Source organism: Chamaea fasciata, unplaced genomic scaffold (assembly GCF_029207755.1).
Source record: "Chamaea fasciata isolate MVZ Bird 193981 ecotype frontalis unplaced genomic scaffold, bChaFas1.0.hap1 SCAF_6, whole genome shotgun sequence".
Classification (NCBI taxonomy): domain Eukaryota; kingdom Metazoa; phylum Chordata; class Aves; order Passeriformes; family Sylviidae; genus Chamaea; species Chamaea fasciata.
The window spans coordinates 44,994,832-45,008,163 of record NW_027094091.1 but is presented as its reverse complement, the minus strand read 5'-3'; the positions used below and the strand labels follow the sequence as shown (position 1 = coordinate 45,008,163).

The 13,332-nt window shown below is 42.4% G+C and overlaps 1 protein-coding gene across 1 annotated transcript in view; it reads left to right on the top strand.

The window, feature by feature from the left end:
* Positions 1-6,648, top strand: part of LOC136290657 (transmembrane protease serine 11E-like) — a 39,351-nt gene extending 32,703 nt beyond the window's left edge. Inside the window, exons 8-12 of the mRNA XM_066184999.1 lie at positions 261-299; positions 1,358-1,538; positions 1,760-2,025; positions 2,880-3,022; positions 3,434-6,648. Coding sequence (XP_066041096.1) covers positions 261-299; positions 1,358-1,538; positions 1,760-2,025; positions 2,880-3,022; positions 3,434-3,595 — 791 coding nt within the window. The 3' untranslated portion in view covers positions 3,596-6,648. The remainder of the gene's footprint in view (positions 1-260; positions 300-1,357; positions 1,539-1,759; positions 2,026-2,879; positions 3,023-3,433) is intronic.
* Positions 6,649-13,332: the final 6,684 nt, after the last annotated feature.

Below are 13,332 nucleotides of genomic sequence, written 5' to 3'. Positions count from 1 at the left end.
GATGTAACTTGGACCCACTAGCAGTGATCTGCTGCTTTTGTTAGCTCTGAGCTAAGGCAAGGTGCATTCTGTGGCCTTTCAGTGAGGAAAAGAGACTTAACTGAACTTCTCCAACAGAGCAAATCATTGCTTCTTGTACTGTCACTCGAGGCAGAAATGCAAGCCATTTAATTTGTGTTTCATGGGTACAGGGAGAGAGTCTGGGCTAGATCATGTAGCATATGAGATAAACTTACTGTGGTCTTTACTTTTCATTCCAGAGTTGAACAAGGAAAAGGGAGATAACCTTTTAAACAACTGTAAGTACAAATGCTTTATAGTAAAGGTCCAGGGACATAGCGCTGGAGGTTCTGTGCCTACAAAATCCATATACTTTTGTGATACAAGTTGAAAATAGAATTTGTTGTAGATATTAGAGCAGTAGACAGTGCATGAGCCAGGGAAGACTTCAGCTCATTTCCTTGCAGTTTTTCTGGCTCTATACATTTATAGAATCAAACATTCTGGCTTGGTGGTGGGAAGCACTTGTTTAATGTTGGTTGTTGGAAGTAGGGGCATGTAGTGAGCTGCTGTTAGCAAGTTTGCAAGACTACAGTTTTGCTGTGGGCCATGATTCTTGCTGGAATCCTTTAAAAAGCATTTTCCCTCCTTCCCCCTCCTCCCTGAAGAAAGGTTTGGCAATAGATGTCTGTCAGATTTGAGCTAAACTTTAAGGAAAGGCCAGAGAGTGGGAGAGGGAGAAGAGCTGTCCACACTTAGAGTAAGGCAGCGGCAGCAACCCGGAGAGTGGAATGGCAGGTTCGCTGTCCTCCTGTTGTGCTCCCCCTTGAGGTCTTAGAGCTCCTCTGGAGACAGCATGAGAGCCCTCCCAGGGCACTCCACCAGTCCACTGAGTGCTCTTTGAAGCTTTCTATCTTCAAACGGCCTCTGAGAATGAACTGGTTTGAATCTAACTTTTTTCAGCTGGGTAATACCTGATTGTTGGCACAGTAGCTGTAAGTAAATTCTTGGGAAGGGGACACTATTTTTTTGTTGCTGCTGCCAAGGCTAATCTGGAGGTCACCTGACAAAACTCCCTTTTTTTCAGTGTCTCAGATACACAGCCTTCAGGTCCTATGAGAGTTCGGGCCTTTGGGCTTGTGTGGCTGAAAACTGGCTTAATGAAAAAGCACTGACTCCTCTACCAAACTTTTTTGTTTACCCTGCATCTATCCTGAGACACTTGTGACCTTGGCACTTGGTTTCCCTGCTTTAGGGGAAGGCTGTCTCTTGACAGAGACTCCTGCCCTGTAACACTTGTGCCTGCAGCCATGAGGGCCTTCAATCACCTAAAGCAGAGCTGCCTTTTCTTTGACAGGCTGTGGAATACGAAAACAGGCATTCTCCTTCACAGGAGTGGAAAGAATAACTGGTGGGCAGCGTTCACGTGAGGGAGAATGGCCATGGCAGGCAAGTATTCAGCTCGATGGGACCCATCGCTGTGGTGCATCAATCATCAGTAACACCTGGCTGGTGACTGCAGCCCACTGCTTTAGAGGGTAAGTCATCAGCACCTTTCTGATCCTACAGGCCTTAGGATTCTTGAGTTCTCTGACCTTTTGCAATCCTCTAATATCTGTATCTGCTGAAAGATAATGAAGTTTTACTCTTCCCCTTTGGCAGACCTGGTCACATTGCTTTTTGATGCTTAAATGGAGACCTAAGTTCCCTCAGGGATGTTGTTTTGTGTGGCCCTGGCATAACCTCAAACTTCTTACAGAGTAAGAGATCCTCGGAGGTGGACTGCCAGTTTTGGAATTCTGCTGAGACCTCCAAAGCAGAAAAAATTTGTCCGGAGGATTATTGTTCATGAGAGATATGGTGACAATCTCCTTGACCATGAATATGACGTGGCTGTTGTAGAACTTGCCTCTGCTATTGAGTTCACAAGTGACGTGCACAGTGTCTGCCTTCCTGAAGCATCTCACGTTTTCCCAGACAACGCTTCCTGTTTTGTCACTGGCTGGGGAGCTTTGGAGAATGATGGTGAGTGTCTTGCCTCCCTGTGCCCTGTCACACATGTGCCTGAGAAGATTGATGTTAGTTTTTGGGGGCTTTTGGTTGATTTTGAGTTCCTTAGACTTGGTGTTTAATAGGTGCATGTCCCAATGAGACTTAGTTTGCTGCTTTTTTTTCTGGCTTGGTCAGTGGATTAGAAAGGGGGGGGAAGACCTTGAAGGTTAGTCTTACTGGATTTAAGAGCAGCTTTTCTTAGTTGCTGCATGCACAGCACTAGTTGAATACATTCTGTTCTCCAGTCCCTCTGGGTTTAGCTCTGACATGAGTTCTTTTGCTATTCAGATTTTTTGTAGATGCACCATGACAATTTTTATCAGTTATTCTCTCTTTGGTCATATATGAGGCCTCAGCCAGTGATTTGAGTGAGCTTCTTTCAAATTAGTCTGTGTCATTGAGGTTAGAGAGGATGGGACTATAAATCAGTGAACTATATAGGTTGTGTTTCATGGGAGACCCTTGGGGTGTGTAGTGATTGCCCAAAGCTATGCTGCAGTTAACCAAATGGATCTTTTCAATGACAGCAAGGACATAACATGTAGCCTACAGTTGAATGCAGCACTGAAATATGTACAAAAATCCATTTGTCCATTATGCTAAAGAACATCTGGTGATGATGAAAGATGATAGGAGTTATGCTTGGGAACAAGTGAGGGACTTTGGCAGTGGGGGAAACTTTCTTAATCCTGAGACATTTTCTGGGTAGCTCCCTTGATTGCCTGTGATGGCAGAAAAGTGGCAGGAAAATTTGGCTAATCCTGATCTTTGAGGTTTTTTATATTGCTTACCCTGTCTGCAAATTCTAATGCCACTTCTCCTTCTAGGCTATAGTGTTAATCAGCTTCGACAAGCAGAAGTGAGAATTATAAGTACTGCGGTTTGTAATAGGAGACAAGTGTACGGTGGAGCAATAACACCTGGAATGTTGTGTGCTGGATACTTGGAGGGGCAGGTGGATGCTTGCCAGGTAAGTCTCTTTATCAGTAGCAGTAAAAAGGAAATAGGTGGGATGGAAGATGATGTTTTCTACAAATAAAATGTACTTTGGGCAATCTTAAGTTTATGAGTTTCAGTATCTTGACAGATACAAATGAAGAGCTTCGAGGCTCATGTGCTGGAATCTGCACTTCAGTTTCCATGAGGTTTATATACAATGTACAAGTGAGAGAATGCAGATATGAGGGTGTGGACTAGCAGAGACTGAATTAAACAGGCTGTGAGACTGTCTTGTCAGTAATCTGTGTGAAACTTGAATTATAGCTGAGGTCTACAGAAAAATACCTGTCAATTGTAACAGAAGAACTTGAGATTTTGAGTTCGTTAGTGAGGTGAACACTGTTTACATTTTTTTTCTATCTGTTGACATTTTTCTCCTTAGGGTGACTCTGGTGGGCCACTGGTGCATGCGAATTCCAGAGGAATCTGGTATCTCGTGGGAATAGTGAGCTGGGGAGATGAATGTGGCAAGCCAAATAAACCAGGAGTATACACACGAGTGACTTACTATCGAAACTGGATCCACTCCAAAACGGGCATCTGAAAACTGGAGCAAGTTTTGTGGGCTGTGTACAGCTATTCCTCTGACACATCCTGCTCTGTGGTCACCCTCTAAGCAGCCGCCAGCTTAGCTTGTGGTCGTGTATAAAGTACCTGTAAGCTTGGAGCAGTCTTGGACTTGAAATTGGTTTGGCCTACAGCCAGACAAGAACGGACTTGATCCATGTGACATTTGTTTGCTCAGGAAGTAGTCTGTCAGAGGCACAACTGCCTTCGTCTATATGCAATATATTGACCCTTTTTTCTCCATGGCCACGTGTCTTGGCCCCGGCTTTTATACCCAAGCAAAGTCTTTGAGCCCAAACAATAATCTACCAGCATCCAAGACAAGCTATAACTGAAACCTGGCCCATCCATTTGCTGAGTGCTCACAAGGCCCTATCTATCCAAAGACAAGCCACAATCCAGACCCTGACTCCAAAGGCTGCTGTACTTTTGAATTCTTGAGCTTTCTCCTGCATCATTCCAGGGAGTGCACTATAATGAAGAATGGAAGATGGCTTAGAGAAGTCCTGGTTCCTAATATCACATTGGACTGTTACTTAAGTGAATAGAGAACTTTTCCTTGTCTGAGAAAGAAATTAGTGGAAAACACCAGCTTGTGTCCACCTTCTCTGAACAAGTGAATGTATGCCCACTCATCAGTTCATATAACCAGTCTCCACCACAGCATTTGCCAGGGAAGCGATTGCTGGACTTAAGACCAAAAACCACTTTATGTTCATGCCAATTTGTTGTTAGAACACAATATTTGGCTGAATTAATTTCCACTTTTACCTTTCCAGACTGTATTTTTCTGAATAAAAGTTCTTTGCCTTTTGTGCAGGATGGAAAACTGTAACAACCTTAGTATGTCGAAAAAAGCTTCTCAAATTTCTTATTCTTGTAAATCCTGTTCTCAAGTCTTTATAGTTTTATATGTGCATCTTTATCTATATCCTGTAAAAAAAAAAAAAAAAAGCTTTTGCATTACAGTGGAAATGCCCCTCTCCTTCAGAGCAGGACAGAACTTCTGACAGACTCAGAGATCTCTCTCTTCTCACAGGAAGTAAGAATTGCTTGTATTGCATTGCCAGACTGTAACTGACTCATTTGATCTCAGCCACACAAACCTCATATTCTCTCTGGCTTCATGTTTTCAGGAGCACATGTTTCTGTCAGCCAAGTAGATATCCAATGCTTTCTACAACCCAGCAGTAGAACACACCTATTCTTTTTGGGGATGCTCTCTTTGGTGTGTCTGCAAGCTTTCCAACACTCCATGTGGATCCTGATCCTAACAACAGCAAGTGCTGTGGACTTAACTGCTGGTTAATGAGTCACTCAGCTGCTCTCTTCTCCCTCTGTGGTCAGAAGAGAAAGAACTCAGGAGAGGAGATCCTGGCCACAGTGCCAAGACTCAGAGCTGGTCCAGCATGGCAAGCAAGCAAGAATCTTCTCCCAGGCTAGAAAAGGGAAACAGCAGGCTTTCAGCATGCTCTTAGTTAGAAGGGCTGGGTGAAACAGGCTCTCAGTGATTATAGGCTCAGAGTGTCATTCAAGTTGAGCAGCAGTCAGCTGGCAAAGTCAATGGCAGTTCAGGGATCCCCTCTGGGCTGTGCAGCTCACTGACAGCGCTGCCAAACAGAACAGTGATCCTTCCAGAGCAGTGGTAACAGAAATATTTTGATTACATGTCCTGTGATCTAGTTGTCAGTCCAGAGAACTGACAAATATTCAATTATAGTGCTTTTCTAGAGCCTCAGTGGAGGTACTGGAATAGTTGGAAGCCCACAGAAGGTCTACAGCTGTTGTGTGTTCTATACTTATATATACCTGGCACTTGATTTTTTTTTTCCCCTTCAGAAACTTTTCTTGTGAAATGTTGCGAGCTTCAGAAACAAACTTGGTGGTTTAATTTCTACATAGGAAATAAACACTGTCAGACTGGTTCCATAGGTGTGAGCCCAACAAATTTCATTTCAGCCTCGTCAGCCGAACATGTCTTTGACATATATTATTTGTTAGAGGAAGCTTAAAACTGATATATGACAAATATATATGAAATTTTTTTCTTGGTTGTAGCAACCGTCTTGCCAACATGGTGAATAAAATTTTATATTTTCTTCATAAATATCGCTACAAAATGTTACGGATCTTCAGTTCTTGAAGCACTTTAGGCTTGGGTTTTCAAAGGGTGTAATGGTTTCCCCATCTGCTGGATTTCATGGTAACTTGCACACTTCACATTTTTAGGGTTACAAATACCAACTTTCTTACTGATTCCCCAAAAGAGATAAGTAGATGTCCAAAACAATAATTTTGAATCTGTGAGCTTTCCAATTTGTTTCTTTTGGGTACTATATCAGAAAGCCTTAAGCGTTTAGCTGAGTCTCAAGGGCTGGAGTAAATCTCATTCTCCAAAATAGTGCAAACAAAACTTAAAAACTCAACTTGTCATTTGCTTAAGGAACTGCCATTTCTGAGGGTTTACTTGTAGAGATACGGTACCTAATCTCCCCTATTGCAAAGTGCCAGCACAGTGCAGCCAGGTGGAGTGGGGAAGAAGAGCACCTGGAATTTACTTGGCGTATGTTTTGGAAGCCTTTATTCTGGACTACCTTGTGGAAATTCTCCTTATAGCATCGGGAAATTTCTGTTCCAGTTTCTTCTGGAAGCAGTGAGGCCTCTTGGTGATGCAAAGCAGTACAAATTGTGACTATCAAGAAGAGCATTTGAAAGAACAGACTTCATTCCAAGGGTATTATTGGTGTGGTTGGACATGATGGGCCTGAATGCCTTACTTGTGGCAAAACTACACTGATCTCAACCTTGTCTGGCTTTTCATAAGGGAAATTAAGGAAACCTGAAGCCAAAACTTTTTATTTGCTTTAGGTGGTCTGGCAGACCTGTATTTATTTTAAGCTGCATTTTCACCTATTTGTGAAGCTACAAGCTGCAGTTTCTCTCATCTGTGTTTTTAGAGGAATTAACATCTTCACTCAAGGCAGAATGGGATATATCTAACTGTACAATCATGCATGACACACAGGAATGTAATTTATATGTAAATTTAATAAATAAAATGTGTTAAATTTACCTTCGGTTTCATGTACTTACTTATTCCCTGCATCCCAGTAAGCAACTTACAGTTGGAGACTCTTCTGTTTTAGAATGTTACACTGATCCTATACCATGGATTTATGTGCTGGCTTTTATGTACTTTTATCTGGCTCTTTTGATTGTTAGAAGCTTTTGGAGGAGCAAAATGTCATTCAGGCTAGGACAGAGTTGACCCATCTGGGCAGCAGTTACCCAAATTTTTGTGCCGGTAAACAGGTCCTGTGTCAACCACTAGAGGGTGAATCATATTGTACAAGAGGCTTACACCCTTGGCAGCTGGTGGTGCTCTGCTTCAACTCACTAGAGAGGGGCTGGAGGAAAAGGTGTTCCTGCTGCCTTGGAGATGCAGAGATGCTACACAGTTTGCTTGCAAAATCTGGGGAGGCTGCAGCTGCTTAAAGCTGGAGGCTCTAAACACAGGCATCAGCAGCACTGCATGAGTTTCAATGCTTCTCCCATGAGAAAGCTTGGCATCTCTCTCCCCTTTATGTATGTTAAATACAGTAGACTATGACTGTGAGAGCAAGGGCTGAGCAGGTTTTGTCTGCTTATCTGCAACAACAAAGCCAGAGCTTTGTCCTGTGGAAGAGTAGACTGGAAAGGCACGTGGTCAGGTAATTTTGGCATCATGGGTCAGTTTTCTGAGCTTGTCAGCCTTCTTGTAAACCAGATAGCAGAGAAGCAGTAATTTTGAGAACTTGATAGTATAAAGATAGCAAGGTTTGCAGTGGCATGCTTTGGTCTCCCATATTGACAATTCCTGATGATTCTTGTAGATTAAAGACACTGATCAGATTTCTTCTTCTCCGTTTCCTGTCATAATGGGAAACTTGGTACAAATTATACCATATTCTGACCTGGAAGGGAACTCATGCTGAAGTTCATCAATCCTGGTCTATAATACCTAACAGCCAGCAGGATGAACTTGGAATTTGAGGTTATTTAAGAGGATGAAAGGGAGTGTAACAGCTTTATTGCAGTATTACAGGACATGCCATGTTGGCTATAGATGGGAAGGTGGTCATTTGTTTGAAAGAAGAGTAGCTCTTTTGTCACATTTTACTGGGTCCAGTGCAAGAAAGGGAGTGTTAGAGACAGATTTCTTAAAGCACAAAATTTTAACAAATTTTTTTATGGCTTAGAAAACAGCTTTGTGCTGGGTTTCTGACAAAGCCTGTGTTGTGTATGTAACACTTAAAGCATTTATGAGCATTCAGTTATGTTGGCAACTGTGCCATGACCCAAAGATATGCTCAGCTGTTGTGGTTGTATTTGGCTATGTGGGTGGAGTTTCTGTCAAAAGGTTTGAAGTAAAGAACTGAAGAGAAGAATAATTCTTGTGATCTTTTGTATGCGTGGCTAAACAGCATCCTTCTATAAAACAAAGCTGTCAGTATTTCAGCTTGCTGGGTGTCTCATCTATAAAAGATTTAAAGAAAACTTTTCAAAACTCATCTGGTTGGAAGACTTCAGAAACAAATAGAGCAGATGGCAGTTAATCTGCTTTATCTTTAATTTTATTTCTAATTGAACCCTTTCTAAAATCACACTTCCTTTGAAGAATATTTTGTTTGCCATTCATTGTTTGTGGCTCTTTCTCAGGCTCCAAAAAATTGTTTCAATTTAGAAAGAGAAAAAGCTTTGAGGAACTTGTCACCCAAAAAATGGAACCCTCTCTTTTATATAAGAATGCATAGGTCTGAGAAATACATAGCATATCTCCAATTTACTTGATCAGCTACGGGATTCCTTTCTCCCTGCAGTATACCAGAGTTGTGCTTGTGATGTTGTGCTATGTGATGTTTGTCCCTTCTGTGCCTGTGCTTTCCACCTTCCAGTTGTGCCACTAGGCTGTCCCTTACTTGAGGAAGGACTTGCCATCAGCCTGGCATCCAGAGCCTGTTTTAACCACAGATTGTTCTTTGCAGATCAGTACAAACAAACAGCAATTGTCAAACATCCCTGGCCTTCAGCAGGCTCTTGGGATCATCCGCAGCCTTTAGAGCTGTGACTCAGACAGTCTGGCACTGTTCTCCAGGCCAGCACATGACCTGCATACCAAAGGGGGCTGTTGATGGCAACATTCCTTCTCCAGTGGACAGACCAGATGGAGGGACTGTGCTAGGAAATAATGTCTCCTCGAGCATGATGAAAATGTAAGAAAAAACTTCTTTAGTGTGAGAGTACTTGAACTTTGAACCAGGTTGTCAGGAGAAGCTATAGAGTCTCCATCCTGGGAGATACTCAAAACAGAATTGGACATGATCCTGAGCACTGTCATCCGCCTGTGCTTGTTTTGAGCTGAGATTTTGGGCTAGATGAACTCCAGAGTTCCTTTTCTGCCTCAGCTTCTCTGTGATTCTGTTCTCTCCAAGTGCCTTAGCAGCTTCAGGGAAAGGCACATGGCCATGGCCAAGGGGTAGGTACTGTCTCAGTGAACTGACTGCCCCCCTCAGCTGTGTCTGTGACAGCCGAGTGCTCTGGTAGCCAGCCTGAAGAAGCCTGACACCAGGTTCTTTTCGTGCTTGACCCTTTAGTACCGTAACAGTCCTGTTGTCCCAAACTTGCCTTCCACTGTTGCTTTTGAATTATCAATAGAAACAGCAGGGCATGGAAGGGAAAACTATCCATTCTGTGCCACCCAAGTAGAAACCAAGTTATCCGAGAAAGAGCTCAGACAGAAGGTCTCACAGGGAGGCAGCTAACCAAGTGGGCCCCTGGTTTGGTACTCTGCATGTTTCTATCAGAGTGATTGATCTCTTAAACTGTGGCTGAAAATACAGCCAGAGTCAAAACAGCTGCAGGATGGAGGTCTTGGACATGATTTTCATTATGTCAAATTTAGTCTATGAAGCCTTGAAGGCTAATGCAGTTTATGATAAATCAGGTGACCCCTGACAAGAATGCCACATAGGATCTTGCATGCTGCTGCAGAGTAAACTCGAACAGGTACTATTTGTGGCAGAAAGCATCTCAGACTCTGGCTTCTACCAGGCAACTTAGCTGCTAACAAATAACATGAGAGCAAATCCAAACTACCTATATCCTGAGGATGTAAAGATGTAGGAAAAGCCTTGTTTTGCATCTGCTGCTATTCGCAGAACTCTAAGTGCTCCCAGTAAGTCCCTCTAGCACTTCAGATGTGTAAATCAATGCTGCTCTTCATTTGTTCAATTGGACCTGTGCCTGTAAAAGATTTATTTGTATTTTAAAGTCCTCTGTTTCTTTATAGGCCTCGTCTAAGTCATGTAAAGATCACCTGTCTCTTTGGAGATGCTGTGTGCCTTAACAGGGAGAGGAGGATTCATACACTGGATATAGAAAGTGGCTTGTTAGCCTGACAGAAGAAGATGCAGGCTGGCCTGTTTCACTGCACCAAGCAGCAGTTCTGTCTGAGCAGCTGTAGAGGACAGGCACACGTGTGCCACCTTTTTGCCTCAAACAGGGTGATGGGCTATGAATTCTATTTTAATGACTCTGGCACTGGGGGACTTCTGTTGTTGAAGGGCGTTGCTGGTATTCTGGGCTGGCCTCCCTGGCTGCAACTCAGACGGGTGTAGCAGTTTCTGTTACAAGGGCCTGGAAAGAGGGACTGTTTGGAAACCAGCCAGGGCATGATCTAGCATACTTCAGAGCTTGAGGCCATTGCTGTAGCATCCCAAAGTCTCCACACGTTCAGTATCTCAAAGCCACATGATCATGTAATAAAACCTTGCCCCAAGTGGCTTTTCAGGGCACAAGATAAAGGCCCTGGCTTCTCTCCCAGCCCTCACATTGGCTCTGGAGAATAATTCTATTTTTAATGGATTTTCTGCTTTTGTTTTTCTACTTATCAGTTCTCAACTGGCATCAGTTATTAAAAGCCATGGCTATCATTTCATGTAGCATAGGAAAGCATGGGATAATAAACTGGTGACCTTTTTCAATCAAAAGAATAAAGTCATGTAGCATGTCCACAGCTGAAATTAAAAACTATAATGAAATGCAGCTCATTTAGAGTTTCTGCTGATTTTTTAAGGCCAAATGCAAGATGTTTTTGTGTTTTTTAGGAGGGGGAGGCCTGAAGCTGTAACTGAGCTGTCCAGGTGTGCTGATGGTAAAAGGAGTGGACTTGTCCAAGGGAAGGATTTCCTCTCAGTGTACCAGTTTGGTCTTGTCAGATGGTCACAGAGAATCACAGAGTAATTTAGATTGGGAGGGATGTACAGAGGTGATCTTGTCAAACCCCCTGCTCAGAGCAGCTCTAATTAATTCAGGTTGTTTAACATTCAGGCTGTTTAACAGAGTTTCTGTCAGTTCTGTTAAACATCACTGACAGGAACACTCACTTCTTAGTTTAAAAGTAATGATTGACTGCTGTCTTTAGTCTGAAATTCATGGCCTGGCTTGAGTAACTGGTAGACAGTTATGCCAAACGTCTTTGTTTATAAATTCCGAAGATGTTATTGCTACAGGACTGGCCAGTGGTCTTCTCCAAAGGTGTTCCTTGTCTCTAGAGCCCGTGAGTCTGTGTAAGTATACAAACACAAACCCAGGTAGTCTGTTATTACCATTCTTAGGCAAGCAGTCTGTCTGACCGGCTGGGCTGATTTTGCAGGGTTAAACTGAGAGCATGGTCATTACATCTTTTTACACTTTCATTCGCAAAATCCTGTGCACCCACATTCTTGGATTTCCACCCCACGCTTTGATAGCTAGTTTCCATACTGCTTCCCTGGTATTAACCAAGAAAGGTTACTAATTGCCTGGCTGACTGACACCCTAATACCAAGTTCATTGCAATGTGATAATTTATTGTGAGGAAAATTATTTGTTAATTATTGTCTTTTCTTAGTCTGTCTGTACCATTGTTCCTGGGGCACAGGTATGCGTAAATTGATTTTGCATCATCTGAAAGAAGCAAGTGTATTTCCTTATTTCACACTGTTTTGCAGGACAGTTCATATTAATGTTTAATTAATTTGCAAACAAAAGCAACCTACTTAAAGTTTTGTTAGGCAGGTTGCAAAATATTCTTGATTGTAAAAAAATGAAATATTTTTTTATCTTTGTTATTCATATTCTGGAGTAACAATAGGAATATTCTGTTGTAGTGTGATCTGAAAGTTACCAGAAGTTCATTCATCTGTTGTCCAATTCCTTTCCTTTGGCACTTCTTCCTGAGAACCTTTGCAATTCTAATGAATATTTTTCATTCTTGTTTCAGGGCTCAAGATTTCAGGTAAATGATGCCTCAAAAATCTAGCTGTTTGGTAAAACCTACTTCTCCTGTAATACGTTTTTTACCTGATCCAGGTGGTCAGAGTTTGCCACTGAACTTCTGCACACGTCAGGGAGAATTCTTCACATCTCACAGGGTAAGCACTTCAAGGGCCACTTTTTTCCCAGCATAAAATAGAAAAAAAAAACCACCCAAAAAACCAACAAAAACAAACAAACAAAACCAAACCAAAACAAACAAAAAAATACAAAGACCAAAGAGGAAAAAAGCCCCAACAAGGAATTCTAAGGTATTTTCTTGACTCTTGCATTGAATTGATTTGAAATCAATCTCCATCACTGCATCAAGTGCTTGAGTTCCTGTGGGGATGTGTGTGTTTCTGGGGGGAGCAGGGAATATTTTTTGAGTTTTACTAATTTTGAAAAAGAAAAATAACAGGGTGGGTGGTGGGGAATGGAAGGTACAGCCCAGGGAGGATATTAGTATTTGTCAGGTACCTGTGTACTCAGTCAATTAAAGCCTCAGGTAAGGCAGGCAACGGTGACAGTGCCCTTTCCACAGAGAGCTTGGAGAAGCCAAAAAACCCAATTGATTTGATCAAAGCAAATGAAGAAATCAGAGTTACAGAAACAGCAGATGCAGTTCAGCAGTGATCAGCTTTTCCCACTGTCCTCAAAATGGTCTGCGCAGACACTCCTACAATTGCATTGAAATGTCTGTGAATGGATAACTTTGGGGAAAGGTGAAAAATGACTTGGTATGTTCAGGTAAAATTTTCCTGAAATTTTCCTCTTGTCTTTTTTTTTTCCTCCCCTCCCTTTATGCTGAGGCTGTTTTTGAAAGATAGTGAATGTTCCAACAAAAATGACTGAAATCTTGAGACTTCATGGGAAAACCAAATGCTTCAAGCTTTTTGGCACAAATGCAAGTGCATCAAACAGCAGAAAACAGATTTGCTTTCTTGTAATTTTACTTTTAGATTTGTGATTTTCTGTTTTCGATGTAAGCGCACATTTTCTCACTAGTGAATCTCCATTTTTCCCCTTTCCAGCTGGCTCTGAAGGATCACATTTGTGCTGGGAGAAGGGAATTCCAAGGAGGTTGGTGGCCCTTTTCACAGAGTAAGCATTTTCCACAGGCGGGGTTATGCCAACCATTAAATGACTAACATGTAATTAGGAGGCTGGATACTTATAGTTGTCTTGTCCCTGATGCCAAGGGAGTCCAGCACAGCTGTGGATGAGTGAGCACCGAGGTAGATCAGGCTTGGTTGACCAAGCCATTTATGTCCATATTTGTTTTTGTGTTGGCTCTCTCAGAAGACAAGTGACTTAGCGCTGTGGACAGTGTGGTGCCTCTCCGCTGTGGGTTTTGCAGTGAGCATGTGGTAGAAGGTG